Source organism: Oncorhynchus mykiss, chromosome 8 (genome assembly GCF_057628025.1).
Source record: "Oncorhynchus mykiss isolate SJ-2025 chromosome 8, ASM5762802v1, whole genome shotgun sequence".
Lineage (NCBI taxonomy): Eukaryota > Metazoa > Chordata > Actinopteri > Salmoniformes > Salmonidae > Oncorhynchus > Oncorhynchus mykiss.
The window spans coordinates 83,617,885-83,643,717 of NC_143029.1; the positions used below are offsets into that span (position 1 = coordinate 83,617,885).

The 25,833-nt window shown below is 45.0% G+C and overlaps 1 protein-coding gene across 1 annotated transcript in view; it reads right to left on the reverse strand.

Annotated features, from left to right (window-relative positions):
• Positions 1–18,604, reverse strand: part of LOC110531013 (junctional cadherin 5-associated protein) — a 32,737-nt gene extending 14,133 nt beyond the window's left edge. The window contains exons 1-2 of the mRNA XM_036986477.2: positions 18,430–18,604; positions 9,694–10,201 (exon numbers count right to left, since the gene is read on the reverse strand). Of these exons, the coding sequence (XP_036842372.2) occupies positions 9,694–10,085 (392 nt within the window). The 5' untranslated portion in view covers positions 10,086–10,201; positions 18,430–18,604. The remainder of the gene's footprint in view (positions 1–9,693; positions 10,202–18,429) is intronic.
• Between the last annotated feature and the right edge of the window lie 7,229 nt (positions 18,605–25,833).

Here is a 25,833-nt window from a genome sequence, read left to right on the forward strand (position 1 = left end):
GCTAGTGGAGTTATGTCACAAATGCAGCTGGTGGAGTTATGTCACAAATGCAGCTGGTGGAGTTATGTCACACATGCAGCTAGTGGAGTTATGTCACAAATGCAGCTGGTGGAGTTATGTCACACATGCAGCTGGTGGAGTTATGTCACACATGCAGCTGGTGGAGTTATGTCACACATGCAGCTGGTGGAGTTATGTCACACATGCAGCTGGTGGAGTTATGTCACACATGCAGCTGGTGGAGTTATGTCACACATGCAGCTGGTGGAGTTATGTCACAAATGCAGCTGGTGGAGTTATGTCACAAATGCAGCTGGTGGAGTTATGTCACAAATGCAGCTGGTGGAGTTATGTCACAAATGCAGCTAGTGGAGTTATGTCACACATGCAGCTGGTGGAGTTATGTCACAAATGCAGCTGGTGGAGTTATGTCACAAATGCAGCTGGTGGAGTTATGTCACACATGCAGCTAGTGGAGTTATGTCACAAATGCAGCTAGTGGAGTTATGTCACAAATGCAGCTGGTGGAGTTATGTCACACATGCAGCTAGTGGAGTTATGTCACAAATGCAGCTGGTGGAGTTATGTCACAAATGCAGCTGGTGGAGTTATGTCACAAATGCAGCTGGTGGAGTTATGTCACAAATGCAGCTGGTGGAGTTATGTCAAAAATGCAGCTGGTGGAGTTATGTCACACATGCAGCTGGTGGAGTTATGTCACAAATGCAGCTGGTGGAGTTATGTCACACATGCAGCTAGTGGAGTTATGTCACACATGCAGCTAGTGGAGTTATGTCACAAATGCAGCTGGTGGAGTTATGTCACACATGCAGCTGGTGGAGTTATGTCACAAATGCAGCTGGTGGAGTTATGTCACACATAAAGCTGGTGGAGTTATGTCACACATGCAGCTGGTGGAGTTATGTCACAAATGCAGCTGGTGGAGTTATGTCACAAATGCAGCTGGTGGAGTTATGTCACACATGCAGCTGGTGGAGTTATGTCACAAATGCAGCTGGTGGAGTTATGTCACAAATGCAGCTAGTGGAGTTATGTCACACATGCAGCTGGTGGAGTTATGTCACACATGCAGCTAGTGGAGTTATGTCACACATGCAGCTGGTGGAGTTATGTCACAAATGCAGCTGGTGGAGTTATGTCACACATGCAGCTGGTGGAGTTATGTCACACATGCAGCTGGTGGAGTTATGTCACAAATGCAGCTGGTGGAGTTATGTCACACATGCAGCTGGTGGAGTCATGTCACAAATGCAGCTGGTGGAGTTATGTCACACATGCAGCTGGTGGAGTTATGTCAAAAATGCAGCTGGTGGAGTTATGTCACACATGCAGCTAGTGGAGTTATGTCACACATGCAGCTGGTGGAGTTATGTCACAAATGCAGCTGGTGGAGTTATGTCACACATGCAGCTGGTGGAGTTATGTCACACATGCAGCTGGTGGAGTTATGTCACAAATGCAGCTGGTGGAGTTATGTCACACATGCAGCTGGTGGAGTTATGTCACAAATGCAGCTGGTGGAGTTATGTCACACATGCAGCTAGTGGAGTTATGTCACACATGCAGCTGGTGGAGTTATGTCACAAATGCAGCTGGTGGAGTTATGTCACAAATGCAGCTGGTGGAGTTATGTCACACATGCAGCTGGTGGAGTTATGTCACAAATGCAGCTGGTGGAGTTATGTCACACATGCAGCTAGTGGAGTTATGTCACAAATGCAGCTGGTGGAGTTATGTCACGAATGCAGCTGGTGGAGTTATGTCACACATGCAGCTAGTGGAGTTATGTCACACATGCAGCTGGTGGAGTTATGTCACAAATGCAGCTAGTGGAGTTATGTCACACATGCAGCTAGTGGAGTTATGTCACACATGCAGCTAGTGGAGTTATGTCACACATGCAGCTAGTGGAGTTATGTCACAAATGCAGCTGGTGGAGTTATGTCACAAATGCAGCTAGTGGAGTTATGTCACACATGCAGCTGGTGGAGTTATGTCACACATGCAGCTAGTGGAGTTATGTCACAAATGCAGCTGGTGGAGTTATGTCACAAATGCAGCTGGTGGAGTTATGTCACACATGCAGCTAGTGGAGTTATGTCACACATGCAGCTGGTGGAGTTATGTCACAAATGCAGCTGGTGGAGTTATGTCACACATGCAGCTGGTGGAGTTATGTCACAAATGCAGCTGGTGGAGTTATGTCACACATGCAGCTAACACAGACATATGGAAATGTCTGCTCTACCCAAAATTACAACCAATTAATTGCAGCATTACCACAAAAATGGAAGAGGCAAGTAGAAGGGGGAATTATGTAAGGAATTTGTATGTCGGCCCTGTATTAAAGAACATAAATGGTTAAAGAAAAGTGTGATAAATAAAAACATTTACCAATTTCATTTAAGGACCAACAAACTGACAGCTGTGCCATATAAATTGCAAAATAGTTGGGAAGAGATTTTGGATGTACCCATTCCATGGCACATGGTTTATGAATTGATACGCAAAACAACGCCGGATGCAAAACTTTGAATTTTTCAATTTAAATTACTATACAAAATTCTTGCAACTAATAGAATGTTATATATATGGGGGATACAATCTTCCCAGCTCTGCAGATTCTGCTGTGAGGAGTCAGAGTCATTAGATCATTTATTTTGGTATTGTCCATATGTAGCTCGTTTTTGGTCACAGGTCCAGGAATGGCTGAAGAATTGCAACATTTACCTAGAGCTAATGCTGCAGATAGCAATACTGGGTGATTTGAAAAGCCATAGTCAATCAATCAATAATATAATTATTATTTTAGCAAAATTGTTTATTTTTAATTTACAATCTGTAGAAGCTATGAGAATAGAAAGGTTCAATTATTTTTGTGAAGCATCACAGCACAGTTGAAAAATATATGGCAAATAGAAATCCAAAATGGCTGATGTTGAGAGATAGATGGGAGAGGTTGAAGGGAACTGAAGGGTGGGACTAATAACAAGATAAACAATGTAAAACATACGGGGTCTGTAAAATGTATATAGGTCCAGAACTGTTGTGAAATAGCACAGTTACAAATAGAAATCAAACTGGATGGACATCAGAGGAAGGACTAAGAACAAACAAAAAATAACTATTGTAAAATAGACTGTCTGTAAAATGTGTATAAGATGTATAAACTGAAGGTAGAAGCCGAAGTGTTTATTAGTTTACTTCAATTGGGGGATCGGCGGTAGGGTTTGCGGGGAATAATAATAAAGGTATATTCTTTAAAACAGTAAAGTATGTATGTCTATATAGGTATGTGTATGTATATATGTGTATATGTAGGCATGCGTGTATGGATATATATATATATATTTACCAAAAAAGATATGGGGGATTGGAAATGATGCAGACAATTACATTGATGGAACCAATATTCTTTCCGCAATATGAAGCTGATACACCCCTATAAAAAATGTATTAATTTAATTTAATTTTAAAGATGTTTTAAAAAACACAAGCAGCACCAGTGGGCTGGCATACAGTTGACATTGTAGATGACATATTGTGCTGATATGTATAGTGTATATAGTGTACAGTTGACATAGTAGATGACATATTGTGCTGATGTGTATATAGTGTACAGTTGACATAGTAGATGACATATTGTGCTGATATGTATAGTGTATATAGTGTACAGTTGACATTGTAGATGACATATTGTGCTGATATGTATAGTGTATATAGTGTACAGATTACATAGTAGATGACATATTGTGCTGATGTGTATATAGTGTACAGTTGACATAGTAGATGACATATTGTGCTGATGTGTATAGTGTATATAGTGTACAGTTGACATTGTAGATGACATATTGTGCTGATATGTATAGTGTATATAGTGTACAGATTACATAGTAGATGACATATTGTGCTGATGTGTATATAGTGTACAGTTGACATTGTAGATGACATATTGTGCTGATATGTATAGTGTATATAGTGTACAGTTGACATAGTAGATGACATATTGTGCTGATATGTATAGTGTATATAGTGTACAGTTGACATAGTAGATGACAGATTGTGCTGATGTGTATATAGTGTACAGTTGACATAGTAGATGACAGATTGTGCTGATGTGTATAGTGTATATAGTGTACAGTTGACATTGTAGATGACAGATTGTGCTGATGTGTATATAGTGTACAGTTGACATAGTAGATGACAGATTGTGCTGATGTGTATAGTGTATATAGTGTACAGTTGACATAGTAGATGACAGATTGTGCTGATGTGTATATAGTGTACAGTTGACATTGTAGATGACAGATTGTGCTGATGTGTATACAGTGTACAGTTGACATAGTAGATGACAGATTGTGCTGATGTGTATATAGTGTACAGTTGACATAGTAGATGACAGATTGTGCTGATGTGTATATAGTGTACAGTTGACATAGTAGATGACAGATTGTGCTGATGTGTATAGTGTATATAGTGTACAGTTGACATAGTAGATGACAGATTGTGCTGATGTGTATATAGTGTACAGTTGACATAGTAGATAACAGATTGTGCTGATGTGTATATAGTGTACAGTTGACATTGTAGATGACAGATTGTGCTGATGTGTATAGTGTATATAGTGTACAGTTGACATAGTATATGACAGATTGTGCTGATGTGTATAGTGTATATAGTGTACAGTTGACATTGTAGATGACAGATTGTGCTGATGTGTATATAGTGTACAGTTGACATAGTAGATGACAGATTGTGCTGATGTGTATAGTGTATATAGTGTACAGTTGACATAGTAGATGACAGATTGTGCTGATGTGTATAGTGTATATAGTGTACAGTTGACATAGTATATGACAGATTGTGCTGATGTGTATAGTGTATATAGTGTACAGTTGACATTGTAGATGACAGATTGTGCTGATGTGTATATAGTGTACAGTTGACATAGTAGATGACAGATTGTGCTGATGTATATAGTGTACAGTTGACATAGTAGATGACAGATTGTGCTGATGTGTATATAGTGTACAGTTGACATAGTAGATGACAGATTGTGCTGATGTGTATATAGTGTACAGTTGACATTGTAGATGACAGATTGTGCTGATGTGTATAGTGTATATAGTGTACAGTTGACATTGTAGATGACAGATTGTGCTGATGTGTATATAGTGTACAGTTGACATAGTAGATGACAGATTGTGCTGATGTGTATATAGTGTACAGTTGACATAGTAGATGACAGATTGTGCTGATGTGTATAGTGTATATAGTGTACAGTTGACATTGTAGATGACAGATTGTGCTGATGTGTATAGTGTATATAGTGTACAGTTGACATTGTAGATGACAGATTGTGCTGATGTGTATATAGTGTACAGTTGACATAGTAGATGACAGATTGTGCTGATGTGTATATAGTGTACAGTTGACATAGTAGATGACAGATTGTGCTGATGTGTATATAGTGTACAGTTGACATAGTAGATGACAGATTGTGCTGATGTGTATAGTGTATATAGTGTACAGTTGACATAGTAGATGACAGATTGTGCTGATATGTATAGTGTATATAGTGTACAGTTGACATTGTAGATGACAGATTGTGCTGATGTGTATAGTGTATATAGTGTACAGATGGTCATTGATTGCTTATGAACATTTGTTTCTACCTGTAGTTATTGTCTGTATGTGTCCTTGTCTATGTTTTGGCACAGAGCCGCAATCAGAATTTACCCCACGAGGATAATAAAGACATTATCTTATTATCTTGCAGGGACAGACAACTCCTTAGTCTTATTTCTTAGCCATTTAATCCAATGCTACGAGGATCCCAAAATAGGATTTAATTTAATTGTGTAAAAAATATAATCAAATAAAAAAAAGAGTGTCCCTTCAGGCTGAGTGATGTACCTGATTATCGTAACATGGTCAGCCACATTCATACAGTGCCTTGCGAAAGTATTCGGCCCCCTTGAACTTTGCGACCTTTTGCCACATTTCAGGCTTCAAACATAAAGATATAAAACTGTATTTTTTTGTGAAGAATCAACAACAAGTGGGACACAATCATGAAGTGGAACGACATTTATTGGATATTTCAAACTTTTTTAACAAATCAAAAACTGAAAAATTGGGCGTGCAAAATTATTCAGCCCCTTTACTTTCAGTGCAGCAAACTCTCTCCAGAAGTTCAGTGAGGATCTCTGAATGATCCAATGTTGACCTAAATGACTAATGATGATGAATACAATCCACCTGTGTGTAATAAAGTCTCTGTATAAATGCACCTGCACTGTGATAGTCTCAGAGGTCCGTTAAAAGCACAGAGAGCATCATGAAGAACAAGGAACACACCAGGCAGGTCCGATATACTGTTGTGAAGAAGTTTAAAGCCGGATTTGGATACAAAAAGATTTCCCAAGCTTTAAACATCCCAAGGAGCACTGTGCAAGCGATAATATTGAAATGGAAGGAGTATCAGACCACTGCAAATCTACCAAGACCTGGCCGTCCCTCTAAACTTTCAGCTCATACAAGGAGAAGACTGATCAGAGATGCAGCCAAGAGGCCCATGATCACTCTGGATGAACTGCAGAGATCTACAGCTGAGGTGGGAAACTCTGTCCATAGGACAACAATCAGTCGTATATTGCACAAATCTGGCCTTTATGGAAGAGTGACAAGAAGAAAGCCATTTCTTAAAGATATCCATAAAAAGTGTCGTATAAAGTTTGCCACAAGCCACCTGGGAGACACACCAAACATGTGGAAGAAGGTGCTCTGGTCAGATGAAACCAAAATTGAACTGTTTGGCAACAATGCAAAATGTTATGTTTGGCGTAAAAGCAACACAGCTGAACACACCATCCCCACTGTCAAACATGGTGGTGGCAGCATCATGGTTTGGGCCTGCTTTTCTTCAGCAGGGACAGGGAAGATGGTTAAAATTGATGGGAAGATGGATGGAGCCAAATACAGGACCATTCTGGAAGAAAACCTGATGGAGTCTGCAAAAGACCTGAGACTGGGACGGAGATTTGTCTTCCAACAAGACAATGATCCAAAACATAAAGCAAAATCTACAATGGAATGGTTCAAAAATAAACATATCCAGGTGTTAGAATGGCCAAGTCAAAGTCCAGACCTGAATCCAATCGAGAATCTGTGGAAAGAACTGAAAACTGCTGTTCACAAATGCTCTCCATCCAACCTCACTGAGCTCGAGCTGTTTTGCAAGGAGGAATGGGAAAACATTTCAGTCTCTCGATGTGCAAAACTGATAGACATACCCCAAGCGACTTACAGCTGTAATCGCAGCAAAAGGTGGCGCTACAAAGTATTAACTTAAGGGGGCTGAATAATTTTGCATGCCCAATTGTTCAGTTTTTGATTTGTTAAAAAAGTTTTAAATATCCAATAAATGTCGTTCCACTTCATGATTGTGTCCCACTTGTTGTTGATTCTTCACAAAAAAATACAGTTTTATATCTTCATGTTTTGAAGCCTGAAATGTGGCAAAAGGTCGCAAAGTTCAAGGGGGCCGAATACTTTCGCAAGGCACTGTACATGCTCTCAGTCCCATGGACAGCAGGCTCAGTCCCATGGACAGCAGGCTCAGTCCCATGGACAGCAGGCTCAGTCCCATGGACAGCAGGCTCAGTCCCATAGACAGCAGGCTCAGTCCCATGGAGAGCAGGCTCAGTCCCATGGACAGCAGGCTCAGTCCCATGGACAGCAGGCTCAGTCCCATGGACAGCAGGCTCAGTCCCATAGACAGCAGGCTCAGTCCCATGGACAGCAGGCTCAGTCCCATGGACAGCAGGCTCAGTCCCATGGACAGCAGGCTCAGTCCCATAGACAGCAGGCTCAGTCCCATGGACAGCAGGCTCAGTCCCATGGACAGCAGGCTCAGTTCCATGGACAGCAGGCTCAGTCCCATGGACAGCAGGCAGAGTGGCTCAAATCAAATCAAATCACATTTTATCAAATCAAAATCAAATTTTATTTTTCACATACACATGGTTAGCAGATGTTAATGTGAGTGTAGCGAAATGCTTGTGCTTCTAGTTCCGACAATGCAGTAATAACCAACAAGTAATCTAGCTAACAATTCCAAAACTACTACCTTATACACACAAGTGTAAGGGGATAAATATATATGTACATAAAGATATATGAGTGGGCCTGTTGTTATGAAGTAAAGTGTTGCTTCCCAAATTGCACCCTGGCTATTTAAGTTAGACCTCAACAGTAGACAGAGTAGAGGGATACTGTTCACCCACATTCAGTACGGTGATAATAGCAAATTCACTTGTTTCTGGATGTAACTCAGACAATCATGTGTCTATGAAAAAAATAAAACAAAACCCTAAAGTAATGATCACAGTTATCTGGCAATGAGTTATTTCAGTGAATGATCTAAACTGGCAATATACAGTCACATCCTGATCAACTTCACCTCGTTTGGCTTGTCTCCACGCCCCTCCAGGTGTCGGCCATCTTCCCCATTATATCCCCTCTGTATTTATACCTGTGTTCTCTGTTTGTCTGTTGCCAGTTCATCCTGTTTGTCAAGTCAACCAGGGGTTGTGTGTCTCAGCTCCTGCTTTTCCCAGTCTCTCTTTTTCTCACCCTCCTGGTTTTGACTCTGAGCCCCCCTGCCTGACCACTCTGCCTGACCCTGACTCTGAGCCCGCCTGCCTGACCACTCTGCCTGACCCTGACTCTGAGCCCGCCTGCCTGACCACTCTGCCTGACCCTGACCCTGAGCCTGCCTACCGACCTGTACCTTTACCCCACCTCTGGATTACTGACCTCTGCCTGCCTTGACCTGCCTATTGCCTATTGCCAGACCATGTAAACAGCAGCACAGGACGCTGGGTAGAGAAGCTTACTGTACGTGATGCCTTGAGAGCGTAACCAACCACCACACTGTAAACAGCTCAGGCGCCCTGTACTGCACACACACCCTGCAGAGTGAGGATTCCTCTGGACAAGTGTATGGGTATGTGCACACTTGTCCAGAGGAATCCTCACTCTGCGGAGTGTGTGTGTACAGTGCACAGAGCCTGAGCTGTTTACACTAATGTCTGTGTTGATAATACATATTACACACTGGGTGGTAGTGTATAAACTGAATGCGTCTCAAATGGCATCCTATTACCTATTTAGTGCACTACTTTTGACCAGGGCCCATAGGGCTTTAGGCTGTGTACCTGTCTGTGTGTTGGTAGAGATGCTTGTGGTGGAGGGGTGGACTGACCCAATGGAAAGACGAGTGCCCTCTTTAAACATGGGTTCACATCGCAATGTAAACAAGCCAACAGTGCAGAATGGCGGCAGCTGTACATTATTCCTCATATCACAGCATAAAGCACCCTATTCCCTATATAGTGCACTACTTTTGACTAAGGACCATAGGGAATGTAGAGAATAGGGTGCCATTTGGAGCACAGACCTCATATTCGATCATATCACAGTGGTGCAGAAGCCTCAGTGTTCGTTCTACAGCCCTGGAAGGAAGGAAATGAGGAGACAGAAGAAAACACCCTCCTGCGCAGTGCAGACGGAGTGGCTCGGCTTTACATGCAACGCCGAAGGGCCCGGAGAGAAAGGAAAAGGGAGGGAAGGTATGGAGTGGGGGGGGGGGGGGGGGGGGGGACTCACCCGCTATCCGTGGCGAGAGAATCTCCCAGGGGCTGTGCTAGGCTGTCACCTAGGTTACCGCCGCCAGCTTCTTTTCTCATTTGGTTCCTTTCCCCGCCACTCTCATTGTCCCCGCTGCCGGGGTAGACCTTCGCCAGTAGCGCCTGCCTGCTGCTGCTCCTGAAGACACAGGCCCCCCTGTCTGCTGCCTGTTCATACCCGTTCAGTGAGCCAACACGACCAGGCCTCTGGTTCTCTGCCGCTGGGATTTCACGGTGGCAGTCGGTCGTGGCGGCGACGTGGTGCTGTTTCTCGCAAGGTGCGGAGGCGGATGAAGTTGAAGAGGGGCAGGGGACGCTCGTCTTGGGCAATTTGTATCCGTGTGAAATGAGGAGGTCGTCCACGCTGTACATGGTGCTGTGTGTCTCTCTGTCTGGCTTGGCAGCAGGAGGGCGAAGGGGTTTCTGCTGTTCTTATGCTCAGTGCTGCTGGTGGGAGCTGGAGCAGAGCTGTTCAGTAGAGGCCATCACTATGGGGAGAAGAGAAACGGGGGAAAAGGTAACGTTTAGCTTTTAGCATCTCATCTTCAGAAATACAGATACCCAGTGCTTGTACGGGACACTAATGTAGGTACACTATACTGTAAATAAGGCGAGAACAAACAGGGAGAGTGAAACAGGAAGAAGATCACGTTCTGTCAGCGCTGTCCCAAAAGTGCACTACTATTGACCATCTACAGTATGTCCCAAATGGTATTCTATTCCCTACAGTATAAAGTGCACTACTATTGACCAGGGCTCAGGTCAAAAGCAGTGCCCTATAGAGGGAGCACGTGCCATTTTGGGATGCCATTTTGGGATGCAACTTAAGTGATCATGTCTTCACAGTACTGTGTGTATGAAATGATCAACAGTATGTTGGCTGCTGGAGAAAAGGGAAACAGATCTGATGAAGCTCCCCTGGTCGGCAGCCACAATAATACATGTGTTTACATGCAGATTTCACATTAGTCACACAGTGTGTTCCTGTGGGGCGACTTCACAGGATAAGAGAGGTCACTGGATACGTCCCAAATTGCACCCTAAGTGCACAACTTTTGACCAGAGCCCTACGGGACCTGGTTTCAAAGTAGTGCACTATTTAGGGACAGTAGTAGTGCACTAATAGGGTGCCATTTGGTTAGTAGACTATTTGTATTTGTAGATGTGTTCCTGTTACAGCCCAGTTACAACGATCAAACTCACGGAAGTCAATAATTTTCTAAAACACGGAATCTCTTCTAAAATAAATATAATTAATTACGTGAAAATGTATTTCCTTAAATCCTATACATGTATTTCCTGAAGCTAGGATAGCAGAGTTGCTTATAAAAACATCTGAAACCCTACCCTACTTCAAATGGTATCTTAAATGACCCCCCCCCCCCCCCTAATTGTAAATCGCTCTGCTAAATAACTCAAATGTACAAATTCGTCTCAAGCTTGCAACAGAAATAACTCGTACTGCCTTCCACTGCAGGATTCCTGGGCTATACTGTGGCTGTGGGTGTGGTTGTGTGTACTGTATCTGCATGTGTGGTGTACGTGTGTTTCTCTCTCAACAGCCCAGCTTGCAAATACATTGCATTCGGAAAGTATTCAGACGTTACAACCTTATTCTAAAATTGATTAAATCGTTTTTTACCCTCGTAAATTTACACGCAATACCCCATAATGACGAAGCAAAAACAGGTTTTAAGAAATATAACATTTTCATAAGTATTCAGACCATTTACTCAGTACATTGAAGCCCCTTTGGCAGTTATTACAGCCTTGAGTCTTCTTGGGTATGACACTACAAGCTTGGCACACCTGTATTTGGGGAGTTACTCCCATTCTTCTCTGCAGATCCTCTCAAGCTCTGTCAGGTTGGATGGAGAGCGTCGCTGCACAATTATTTTCAGGTCTCTCCAGAGATGTTTGATCGGGTTCAACTCAGAGCTCTGGCTGGGCCACTCAAGGACATTCAGAGACTTGTCCCGAAGCCACTCCTGCGTTGTCTTGGCTGCGTGCTTTGGGTCGTTGTCCTGTTGGAAGATGAACTGTCGCCCCAGTCGTAGGTCCTGAGTGCTCTGGAGCAGGTTTTCATCAAGGATCTCTGTACTTTGCTCCATTCATATTTCCCTCGATCCTGACTAGTCTCCCAGTCCCTGCCGCTGAAAAACATCCCCACAGCATGATGCTGCCACCACCATGCTTCAACATAGGGATGGTGCCAGGTTTCCTCCAGACGTGACTCTTGGCATTCAGGCCAAAGAGTTCAATCTTGGTTTCATCAGACCAGATAATCTTGTTTCTCGTGGTCTGAGAGTCCTTTTGGTGTCTTTTGTCAAACTCCAAGCGGGTTGTCATGTGCCTTTTACTGAGGGGTGGCTTCCGTCTGGCCGCTCTACCATAAAGGCCTGATTGGTAGATTGCTGCAGAGATGAAATTCCTTCTGGAAGGTTCTCCCATCTCCACAGAGGAACTCTGGGGCACTGTCAGAGAGACCATGGGGTTCTTGGTCACCTCCCTGACCAAGGCCCTTCTCCCACGATTGCTCAGTTTGGCCAAGCGGCCAGCTCTAGAAAGAGTCTTGGTGGTTCCCAACTACTAGGCCACTGTGTTCTTGGGGACCTTCAATGCTGCAGGCATTTTTTGGTACCCTTCCCCAGATCTGTGCCTCGACACAATCCTGTCTTGGAGCTCTACGGCCAATTCCTTCGACCTCATGGCTTGATAATTGCTCTGACATGCAAGGTCAACTGTGGGACCTTATATAGACAGGTGTGTGCCTTTCCAATGTCCAATCAATTGAATTTACCACAGGCGGACTCCAATTAAGTTGTAGAAACTTCTCAAGGATGATCAATGGAAACAGGATGCACCTGAGCTCAATTTCCAGTGTCATAGCAAAGGGTCTGAATACTTATGTAAATAAGGTATTTCTGTTTTTATTTGTAATAACTTTGCATAAATGTGTAAAAACCTGTTTTCGCTTTGTCATTATGGGGTATTGTGTGTAGATTGAAAGCTGTAACGTAACAAAATGTGTAAAAAGAGAAGGGGTCTGAATACTTTCTGAACACATTGTATTAATTAGTGCCCATCACAGACTCAGCCTGCCTGGAGATGACAGTGGCAGGGCTTATAAAGCATCCATTCTGTGATCAAAGGCTTTGCACACATTAGCATGCTGATTATCAGGTTTGGACGTGATTAGTGGCTTTGCCATTCAGTTTTCATGAAAAAGTCGGCATTCAATGGACAAATGTCGAGTCATAGGCCATATGAGTGCCTGGCCAGACTAACACTGAGTTAGAATACACTTTTAATCTAGCCCAAGTGGTGCAGCGGTCTAAGGCACTGCATCTCAGTGCAAGAGGCATCACTACAGACTCTGGTTCGATTCCAGGCTGTATCACAACCGACCGTAATTGGGAGTCCCATAGGGCGCCGCACAATTGGCCCAGCATCGTTAGGGTTTGGCCGGGGTAGGCTGTCATTGTAAAATAAGAATTTGTTCTTAACCCACTTGCCCAGTTAAATAAAATTACAAACAAAAAGAGCTCTGGTGGAAGGTAAGTGCATTTGGGTGCCCTTTGGAACATCCTACTGTATGTAAACTCCTACTGTATGTAAACTCCTACTGTAAACTCCTTTCCGTTGACTCTCCAGGCAGATAGACTAGGTGTTTTAGGTACCCAGAAGATGATGAAGAAGAAATAATTGCTCTGTGCGCTGTGATTACTACTAACAACATTGATGCTAAATTACTGATGTAATTATGTTATTGCTACACAGGTTTAAGTGCAATTTTAAAGGGCTAGTTCCCCTAAATTACTAAATTACATGTTGGTTTAAGATAGCATTTGGAAGACAGGCGCCAGGTAAACAAAACCAAACCATTGATTGCTGTCTTACCTGGTCCATAGACTGCTTATAGGTCAAGGAAACCATGTTATTGTGTCATTTGGGTGGACTATCCCTTTAAACAGATCAGTGGCCTTGTGGTTAGTGTGTTTGCCCTGAGATTGGAAAGTTGGTAGTTCGATCCCTGGCCAAGTCATACCAAAGACTGTAAAAATGGGACCCCGATGCTTCTCTGCTTGGCACTCAGCATTGAGGAGATTGATTGAGGGTAAGGCCCTGCGATACACTAATGTCCTGTCCAGGGGGTGTACTTGTACGTCAAGCTGTTCACTATGGATGCAAGGCCTGACCATCTATGATATCAAAATGACAGTGTTTATTGACATTTACTTTGTTTACAAACACTGGAGGTAAAAAAAATGTATATTTTGGGTTCTGATGGGGTACGACAAATAAACTAAGTTCATTTATAAGCTATATTCTACATGAATCCATGGGTACATATCATTTATTTACAGGTCAACAAATTGATGTAGCAACTGCAGATTTTAAGTGTTACCAAGAATTGAATAACTAAGATTCCTTTAACAGAATAAGGCCCCCTTTAAAACGACACAATAAGACATTATAGAGAGAGAATCAGAAACCGTGATGTACATACAATGGGTAAATTGTGACTGACTCTACAAATAACAATGAGTAGTTATTTATGATGCGTTGAGTCTCCTCCTTGACCAGGCCGACACAGGAACAGGTTACTGTAGCTCTCTCACCCATTCACCCTTTAAGGGAAGCACATTTACCTTCCAACCTTGTACTAAACACACTGGATTTTTTATTTTACCTTTATTTAACTAGGCAAGTCAGTTAAGAACAAATTCTTATTTTCAATGGCGGCCTAGGAACAGTGGGTTAACTGCCTGTTCAGGGGCAGAACAACAGATTTGTACCTTGTCAGCTCAGGGGTTTGAACTTGCAACCTTCCGGTTACTAGTCCAACGCGCTAACCACTAGGCTACCCTGCCGATTCAACAAATATGGTTTGGTGATGACTTGTATCAGGTATGTTAGTGCAGGACTGGAACAAAAAAACGACCCTCCCTGGATGAGTGTCCACAGAAATGGCTTGAGGACCCCTGCAATGCAAACCCATTAAAGGGACAATCTGGGATTCAAACAAAAACAAAATGGAAACCCTGCCGCTTGAGGGATGAGGCTGACAAAAAATGCAACCCCTCTCAAATTCATAAAGAATCGATGGCTATATATCATTAATTTAAAAGTCCAAAACAGGATGTATAAATCCCAGATGTCTCCTTTAATCTGCTTGTTCAAAACAGCTGTCCCTTTGCCATAAAACTAGCTGACACATACAGCACATCATTCATTCGCTTACACAAATGCACACAATTTCAAATTCAATGTAGTTGGGTAGTCAGTAACAGATGTCCGTGGAAACTTTAGCACTTTCAGTAGGACGTCAACACAAAGGCTAATGGGCCCTGGTCAAATGTAGTGTACTATAGAGGCTCTGGTCAAAAGTAGTGTACTATACAGGGAATAGGGTGCTATTTGGGATGCGGATAAAGTCTAGTTGCTCGTTATAAACAAGTCAAGTAAATGGCATAGTTTGTGGGGCGAAAGGGTAGTCAGGGTTCGGTAATTCTACTATTGCCATGTGTGTTTAATGTTTGATAATATAGTCATAGTATGGAGAAACATTTAACCTTGAAATGTTGTGGTAAGCCTATGGGGGGCCGGTTCCTGATAGTAGTTCTTACAATTATGTGAATAAATCTGTGCATGCATCCCAAATAGCACACTATTCCCCATATAGTGCACTACTTTAACCACTATGGGCCCTGGTCAAAAGTAGTGCACTGTAAAGAGAATAATGATACTTCACATAAATGTCCATCCACATCATTTCACACTTTCTTAATTTCTATTTATATTCCAGCATATTCTCTTGACCTCAATTTGACCTTCGGACATTAAACATCATTTAAAAACCTTGTATACATCACAAATGGCACCGCATTCCCTATTATAGTGCACTACATTGACCAGGGCCCATAGAGGACTATATAGTAAATAGAAAGGCATGTCACTCCCCTTATGAGTCCTCAGTAAACACCCAAAGGTGGCACTTGAGATAGTAACATTGAGTAAATAACATCTTAAAATAATCTCTAATGTCTAGAATATTTTTCTAGAACCTCTAACGTCTAGAATAACGTCTAGAACTTCTAACATCTAGAATTAAGCAATATGGCCCGAGGGGGTGTGGCAAATGGCCAATATGCCATGACTGTTCTTAGGCACAACACAACACGCCCTTAGCCGTAGTATATTGAACATGTACCACAAACCCACGAGGTGCCTTACTGCTATTATAATCTGATTAGCAACGTAATTAGAGCAGTAAAAATACATGTTTTGTCATACCCGTGGTATACGGTCTGATATACCAAGGCTGTCAGCCAATCAGCATTCAGGGCTGGAACCACCCAGTTTATAATAACGTTTAGAACCTCTAACGCCTAGAATAACCCATAGCCCCTTTGATGACTCCAGGCTCCTTGTGTGTTGTGTCAAACAGTTGAAGCACCTGCTGCCTGCCTCTCTACAATAACCTACAAAATATTTCCTTAAGGGTTTCATTTTGGAACTAGCACACCATGCAGGAGCATTGTAGAGGTCTGAATATAGGTAACCTAAGCCTTGTCCGAGCATAGAATAGTCCATAGGGGCAGAACTCCCTTCTCCTGTTCCAGTAGTGAGGCAGCTTGATGTACAAGCACACCCCTCGGACAGGATGCTAGTGAATATGGCAACTAAAATTGACACAGTAGATGAAAAGCACGTGCTCTATGACTCTCTCTGTTGCCATGGTGAAGAAAACCCGTAGACCAAACAAACTGTACAGACAGAAAAATAGTTTGGAGAAGATGAAGAAGGTGGCTACTGAAACCATTCAGTGTCGGTATCCGAAATGGCACCCTGTCCCCTATATAGTGTATCACTTTTGACTAAGGCCAATATGGTTCATCTTTGAGCAAGGTCACCAGTGGAAACCATAAAAGAAGCACTTGGGCACATGTGTCTCCAGGATGTATCCAAAATGGCACCCTATTCCCACAGGGCTCTGGTCAAATGTAGAGCACTATATAGGGAATGGGGTGTCATTTGGAATGCGCACATGTGCCTCCTTGTAGGCTCCAGCAGCAACTGCAATGACAAACAGTCACACACCGACTCACAAGACTAATACCCTGACTGATTCAACGCATGCAAGGAAAAATGGCAATGCTGAGGTTGTTGAAACCACATCAGAGATTCTGTCTGCTGTTGATCTGGCTCACACCTCTTCCTCTCCTCTTCTCCCCTCATCTCCCCTAATTTCCCCTCCCTCCCTTCCTCTCCCACCCCTCCTCTCTTCTCCCTCCCTTTCTTCTCCCTCTCTTCTCCCTCCCTCCCTATCTCCCCCTCCCTCCCTCTCTTCTCCCTCCCTCCCTATCTCCCCCTCCCTCCCTCTCTTCTCCCTCCCTCCCTATCTCCCCCTCCCTCCCTCTCCCCCTCCATCCCTCCCTCCTCCCCATCCTTCCCTCCCTTCCCCTCTACCCCTCCCTTCATTTCCCTCCCCCCTCCCCTCCCCTCCCTCCCTCCCCTGAGTAGTCAGGTAGTAAGTAGTGCACTGTGACACCGTGCAGCAACACCGTGCAGAAAAACCATGCAACCAACACCAGCCTGCATCCCTATTGACACCTTTTCCCGATATAGTACACTTCTTTTGACCAATGCAAATAGGAAAGCAGCCTTTGCAACACCATGCAGCCTACCTCTGTGCTAATGATGGATATCTAAAAAGACCTGAAAGTAAGACAGACACTTTATCCTGTGTTGTTTTTTAAATGTCCTGTATTTCGGACCTATGACTTAAGCTAGTGTCTGAACTTTGACCCATGACTTAAGCTAGTGTCTGAACTTTGACCCATGACTTAAGCTAGTGTCTGAATTTTGACCCATGACTTAGGCTAGTGTCTGAACTTTGCTATCTAAGTTGAACCATAAGTTGAATACCACGTTTGGACCTTGTCCTGGATATATACAAAAACAAATAACATATGCATTACGCTTATTTTCATATATGATTCAACCTGCCTCTATAAAGGCATAACCGTCTGAAACAGAGAAGCCGCCACTGCCTATCAATAACTGATTATTCCTGTTACTATGTAGACTAGATAGGTACATTATGGTTAGCTATAGAGCCTTGCTATACTGCAGTGTTAGATGGTACAGCCTACATATAATTGACTGTTAAGAATGATTTCTCAAGTCAGCTTTGCACTCCCATACAATACAAAACATTGCTTTACGCAGCAGGCTAGGTTACTGCAGGTATATACTAGCGCCTATGAAAAAAAAGGTATATACGTGCACACACACTAAGTTAAAAATGTAGTGAACGGTAGTGCATTAACAACGGTCGTTAGCCAAATTATAACCCCATTGCAATTTTACACGTCTCCCTAAAAAATACACCCCACCATGTCATCAAATACATATTCACATCGCGCCATCAATCGCTGTTTAACGTTGATCAATCGAAGGCTGAACATGTTCCGTGTGTGCAAGTTTAAAGCGCCGTTAATTATAAGGTTTGCAGATGCGTCTTAGCTGACTGTGTGTGTTTACCAAGACCCACACAGCCACCCTGCGCTACCGTGTACGTGAAGCAAAAATAGACAGCCCCTCCCCTGAAAAATTATATCTGCATGGCAAAGCATTATCAGAGTATAAAAAATGCATAAATATTTGCGAGATCATTATAAACGCGAAACGACAGAGATACGCATCCTACCTGGAAGATGCCTGGCGCGGCCGTTGCAGTTCCCCTGCGCCCAGCTTCAGTCGCCGAGAGAACTGCACAGCCCTTCTGCTGAGCATGCCTATTACGATAAGGAAGGAAAGACGCGCTGCCTGGACGGAGTGGAGTTTCCTCCACCAGCTCATCAGCCTGTGCTGTGCTGTGCGTTCGTCGTTCCTTTAAAAGGGATTTCAAAATGGTTTCTTCCAAACTGTGTAATAAGTTTTTTTTTTCTTGACAGAGGCGTCGATAAATGTTTTCCATATTATTGATTGTGTTTCAATGGAAGCATGTATCCATACATACCATTATGCCATAAATATATGTCTCTGAATACATTCATATATATACGTGAGTATTCATGGGTTTACACGTACTACACACACACACAACACACGATGATTATATTCCGTCATTAAAACCATAATTCCCCTCAATGTACAAGACAGTGTAATACGTGTGTAATTACTCTATATTACCTGAAAGCAGCTCACCCGTTCCACAATACATCTTATATACCCTTAGACTTGGTTTGACAAGGTGAGACCCTCATACAAAGAACCACATGAGGCCACAAGTTGCCGATGTAGCATAGCACCTGCACTCCTTCTTCTTTCTGTGTTCTTATTTTATTCACAACCCCTTTGGACAGACACCCTTTGGACAGGCACCCTTTGGACAGACACCTTTTGGACAGACACCTTTTGGACAGGCACCCTTTGGACAGACACCTTTTGGACAGACACCATTTGGACAGGCACCCTTTGGACAGACACCTTTTGGACAGACACCTTTTGGACAGACACCCTTTGGACAGACACCTTTTGGACAGACACCCTTTGGACAGGCACCCTTTGGACAGACACCCTTTGGACAGACACCTTTTGGACAGACACCCTTTGGACAGACACCTTTTGGACAGACACCCTTTGGACAGACAGACACCTTTTGGACAGACACCTTTTGGACAGACACCCTTTGGACAGACACCTTTTGGACAGACACCTTTTGGACAGACACCTTTTGGACAGACACCTTTTGGACAGACACCCTTTGGACAGACACCTTTTGGACAGACACCTTTTGGACAGACACCTTTTGGACAGACACCTTTTGGACAGACACCTTTTGGACAGACACCTTTTGGACAGACACCCTTTGGACAGACACCTTTTGGACAGACACCTTTTGGACAGACACCCTTTGGACAGACACCTTTTGGACAGACACCTTTTGGACAGACACCTTTTGGACAGACACCCTTTGGACAGACACCCTTTGGACAGACACCTTTTGGACAGACACCTTTTGGACAGACACCACACATACAGTGACAGAACGACCACTCTGAATACCTCATCAGCCTCAGAATCCGTTTTTTTCCCCTGCTTTAGTAGGCAGGTATGCTCATTCTCTCCCTGCTTTAGTAGGCAGGTATGCTCATTCTCTCCCTGCTTTAGTAGGCAGGTATGCTCATTCTCTCCCTGCTTTAGTAGGCAGGTATGCTCATTCTCTCCGTGCTCTGACATCAATGTACTAGTTTATGTTCTCCTCCCTCTGCTATTCACTGTAGGCCTATGCTGTCATAGGGGGCATCCCACATAGCACCTTATTCACTACACAATGCACACATTTTGAACAGGGCCCTAATTCTCTCTATAATGCACTACTTTTGAACAGGGCCCTAATTCCCTCTATAATGCACTACTTTTGAACAGGGCCCTAATTCCCTCTATAATGCACTACTTTTGAACAGGGCCCTAATTCCCTATATAATGCACACATTTTGAACAGGGCCCTAATTCCCTATATAATGCACTACTTTTGAACAGGGCCCTAATTCCCTCTATAATGCACTACTTTTGAACAGGGCCCTAATTCCCTCTATGATGCACTACTTTTGAACAGGGCCCTAATTCCCTCTATAATGCACTACTTTTGAACAGGGCCCTAATTCCCTCTATAATGCACTACTTTTGAACAGGGCCCTAATTCCCTCTATGATGCACTACTTTTGAACAGGGCCCTAATTCCCTCTATAATGCACTACTTTTGAACAGGGCCCAAATTCCCTATATAATGCACTACTTTTGAACAGGGCCCTAATTCCCTCTATAATGCACTACTTTTGAACAGGGCCCTAATTCCCTCTATGATGCACTACTTTTGAACAGGGCCCTAATTCCCTCTATAATGCACTACTTTTGAACAGGGCCCTAATTCCCTCTATAATGCACTACTTTTGAACAGGGCCCTAATTCCCTCTATAATGCACACATTTTGAACAGGGCCCTAATTCCCTCTATAATGCACTACTTTTGAACAGGGCCCTAATTCCCTCTATAATGCACACATTTTGAACAGGGCCCTAATTCCCTCTATAATGCACTACTTTTGAACAGGGCCCTAATTCCCTCTATAATGCACACATTTTGAACAGGGCCCTAATTCCCTCTATAATGCACTACTTTTGAACAGGGCCCTAATTCCCTCTATAATGCACACATTTTGAACAGGGCCCTAATTCCCTCTATAATGCACTACTTTTGAACAGGGCCCTAATTCCCTCTATAATGCACTACTTTTGAACAGGGCCCTAATTCCCTCTATGATGCACTACTTTTGAACAGGGCCCTAATTCCCTCTATAATGCACTACTTTTGACTACCAGGACAAAATAATTGTACAAAAGCGAATAGGTTTCCATTTGGGATACCCCCTCTGTTTCTCTCTGCCATCAGAACGTGAGTCCCTTTAACACGGTGAGGATGTGGTGGTCACGGCATCCCGCGGGTTCCCTTTAAGTGCAGCATGTTACAGCTGGCACGGGAAGGAAGGCCTGAGCGAGAGTTCATTTAATTAACCAAACTGTCTTGGCACTGGATGGGACAGGGACACACTCACTGACGAGTCATCGCCGTTAGCAAGGCACCACCAAGGGCGAGTTTCAGCGGCTGCCATACAGCTCAAACTTAACCCTGAGGGAACATGCTGCTGTGCTGCTGTGCTGCTGTGCTGCTGTGCTACATGCTGCTGTGCTGCTGTGCTGCATGCTGCTGTGCTGCTGTGCTGCTGTGCTGTTGTGCTGCTGTGCTGCTGTGCTGCTGCATGCTGCTGTGCTGCTGTGTTACATGCTGCTGTACTGCTGTGCTACTGTGCTGCTGTGCTGCTGTGCTACTGTGCTGCTGTGCTGCTGTGCTGCTGTGCTGCTGTGCGACATGCTGCTGCATGCTGCTGTGCTGCTGTGCTGCTGTGCTACATGCTGCATGCATGCTGTGCTGCTGTGCTACATGCTGCTGTGCTGCTGTGCTACTGTGCTGCTGTGCTGCTGTGCTGCTGTGTTACATGCTGCTGTGCTGCATGCTGCTGTGCTGCATGCTGCTGTGCTGCATGCTGGTGTGCTGCTGTGCTGCGTGCTGCTGTGCTGCTGTGCTGCTGTGCTGCTGTGCTACATGCTGCTGTGCTTCTGTGCTGCTGTGCTACATGCTGCTGTGCTGCTCTGCTGCTGTGCTACATGCTGCAGTGCTGCTGTGCTGCATGCTGCTGTGCTGCTGTGCTGCTGCATGCTGCTGTGCTACATGCTGCTGTGCTGCATGCTGCTGTGCTACATGCTGCTGTGCTGCATGCTGCTGTGCTACATGCTGCTGTGCTGCATGCTGCTGTGCTGCTGTGCTGCTGTGCTGCTGTGCTGCTGTGCTGCTGTGCTGCTGTGCTGCTGTGCTACATGCTGCTGTGCTGCTGTGCTGCTGTGCTACATGCTGCTGTGCTGCTGTGCTGCTGTGCTACATGCTGCATGCTGCTGTGCTGCTGTGCTACATGCTGCTGTGCTGCATGCTGCTGTGCTGCTGTGCTGCTGTGCTGCTGTGCTACATGCTGCTGTGCTGCTGTGCTACATGCTGCTGTGCTGCATGCTTCTGTGCTGCTGTGCTGCTGTGCTGCTGTGCTGCTATGCTGCATGCTGCTGTGCTGCATGCTGCTGTGCTGCTGTGCTACATGCTGCTGTGCTGCTGTGCGACATGCTGCTGTATGCTGCTGTGCTGCTGTGCTGCTGTGCTACATGCTGCATGCATGCTGTGCTGCTGTGCTGCTGTGCTACATGCTGCTGTGCTGCTGTGCTACTGTGCTGCTGTGCTGCTGTGCTGCTGTGCTACATGCTGCTGTCCTGCTGTGCTACATGCTGCATGCATGCTGTGCTGCTGTGCTGCTGTGCTGCTACATCCTGCTGTGCTGCTGTGCTGCTTTGCTGCATGCTGGTGTGCTGCTGTGCTGCGTGCTGCTGTGCTGCTGTGCTGCTGTGCTGCTGTGCTACATCCTGCTGTGCTGCATGCTGCTGTGCTGCATGCTGGTGTGCTGCTGTGCTGCGTGCTGCTGTGCTGCTGTGCTGCTGTGCTGCTGTGCTGCTGTGCTGCATGCTGCTGTGCTGCATGCTGCTGTGCTGCATGCTGCTGTGCTGCATGCTGCTGTGCTGCTGTGCTGCGTGCTGCTGTGCTGCTGTGCTGCATGCTGCTGTGCTGCATGCTGCTGTGCTGCATGCTGCTGTGCTGCTGTGCTGCGTGCTGCTGTGCTGCTGTGCTGCTGTGCTGCTGTGCTACATGCTGCTGTGCTTCTGTGCTGCATGCTGCTGTGCTGCATGCTGGTGTGCTGCTGTGCTGCGTGCTGCTGTGCTGCTGTGCTGCTGTGCTGCTGTGCTACATGCTGCTGTGCTTCTGTGCTGCTGTGCTACATGCTGCTGTGCTGCTCTGCTGCTGTGCTACATGCTGCTGTGCTGCTGTGCTGCATGCTGCTGTGCTGCTGTGCTGCTGCATGCTGCTGTGCTACATGCTGCTGTGCTGCATGCTGCTGTGCTACATGCTGCTGTGCTGCATGCTGCTGTGCTACATGCTGCTGTGCTGCATGCTGCTGTGCTGCTGTGCTGCTGTGCTGCTGCATGCTGCTGTGCTGCTGTGCTGCTGTGCTGCTGTGCTGCTGTGCTGCTGTGCTACATGCTGCTGTGCTGCTGTGCTGCTGTGCTACATGCTGCTGTGCTGCTGTGCTGCTGTGCTACATGCTGCATGCTGCTGTGCTGCTGTGCTACATGCTGCTGTGCTGCATGCTGCTGTGCTGCTGTGCTGCTGTGCTGCTGTGCTACATGCTGCTGTGCTGCTGTGCTACATGCTGCTGTGCTGCATGCTTCTGTGCTGCTGTGCTGCTGTGCTGCTGTGCTGCTATGCTGCATGCTGCTGTGCTGCATGCTGCTGTGCTGCTGTGCTACATGCTGCTGTGCTGCTGTGCGACATGCTGCTGCATGCTGCTGTGCTACATGCTGCTGTGCTGCTGTGCGACATGCTGCTGTGCTGCTGTGCTGCTGTGCTACATGCTGCTGTGCTGCTGTGCTGCTGTGCTGCTGTGCTGCTGTGTTACATGCTGCTGTGCTGCATGCTGCTGTGCTGCATGCTGCTGTGTTGCATGCTGCTGTGCTGCATGCTGCTGTGCTGCATGCTGCTGTGCTGCATGCTGGTGTGCTGCTGTGCTGCGTGCTGCTGTGCTGCTGTGCTGCTGTGCTGCTGTGCTGCTGTGCTACATGCTGCTGTGCTTCTGTGCTGCTGTGCTACATGCTGCTGTGCTGCTCTGCTGCTGTGCTACATGCTGCTGTGCTGCTGTGCTGCATGCTGCTGTGCTGCTGTGCTGCTGCATGCTGCTGTGCTACATGCTGCTGTGCTGCATGCTGCTGTGCTGCATGCTGCTGTGCTACATGCTGCTGTGCTGCATGCTGCTGTGCTGCATGCTGCTGTGCTGCTGTGCTACATGCTGCTGTGCTGCATGCTGCTGTGCTACATGCTGCTGTGCTGCATGCTGCTGTGCTACATGCTGCTGTGCTGCATGCTGCTGTGCTGCTGTGCTGCTGTGCTGCTGCATGCTGCTGTGCTGCTGTGCTGCTGTGCTGCTATGCTGCTGTGCTACATGCTGCTGTGCTGCTGTGCTGCTGTGCTACATGCTGCTGTGCTGCTGTGCTGCTGTGCTGCTGTGCTACATGCTGCATGCTGAACAGTGAACAGCAGTTTTCAGTTCTTTCCACAGATTCTCGATTGGATTCAGGTCTGGACTTTGACTTGGCCATTCTAACACCTGGATATGTTTATTTTTGAACCATTCCATTGTAGATTTTGCTTTATGTTTTGGATCATTGTCTTGTTGGAAGACAAATCTCCGTCCCAGTCTCAGGTCTTTTGCAGACTCCATCAGGTTTTCTTCCAGAATGGTCCTGTATTTGGCTCCATCCATCTTCCCATCAATTTTAACCATCTTCCCCGTCCCTGCTCAAGAAAAGCAGGCCCAAACCATGATGCTGCCACCACCATGTTTGACAGTGGGGATGGTGTGTTCAGCTGTGTTGCTTTTACGCCAAACATAACGTTTTGCATTGTTGCCAAAAAGTTCAATTTTGGTTTCATCTGACCGGAGCACCTTCTTCCACATGTTTGGTGTGTCTCCCAAGTGGCTTGTGGCAAACTTTAAACGACACTTTTTATGGATATCTTTAAGAAATGGCTTTCTTCTTGCCACTCTTCCATAAAGGCCAGATTTGTGCAATATACGACTGATTGTTGTCCTATGGACAGAGTCTCCCACCTCAGCTGTAGAGCTCTGCAGTTCATCCAGAGTGATCATGGGCCTCTTGGCTGCATCTCTGATCAGTCTTCTCCTTGTATGAGCTGAAAGTTTAGAGGGACGGCAGGTCTTGGTAGATTTGCAGTGGTCTGATACTCCTTCCATTTCAATATTATCGCTTGCACAGTACTCCTTGGGATGTTTAAAGCTTGGGAAATCTTTTTGTATCCAATCTGGCTTTAAACTTCTTCACAACAGTATCTCGGACCTGCCTGGTGTGTTTCTTGTTCTTCATGATGCTCTCTGCGCTTTTAACGGACCTCTGAGACTATCACAGTGCAGGTGCATTTATACGGAGACTTGATTACACACAGGTGGATTGTATTTATCATCATTAGTCATTTAGGTCAACATTGGATCATTCAGAGATCCTCACTGAACTTCTGGAGAGAGTTTGCTGCACTGAAAGTAAAGGGGCTGAATAATTTTGCACGCCCAATTTTTCAGTTTTTGATTTGTTAAAAAAGTTTGAAATATCCAATAAATGTCGTTCCACTTCATGATTGTGTCCCACTTGTTGTTGATTCTTCACAAAAAAATACAGTTTTATATCTTTATGTTTGCAGCCTGAAATGTGGCAAAAGGTCGCAAAGTTCAAGGGGGCCGAATACTTTCGCAAGGCACTGTATTAATATACTGTAGCAAGGGTCTAGAAGTCTCTTCTCTTACTGTAGAGAGGGTCTAGTAGTCTATTAATATACTGTAGAGATGGTCCAGGAGTCTATTAATATACTGTAGAGAGGGTCTAGT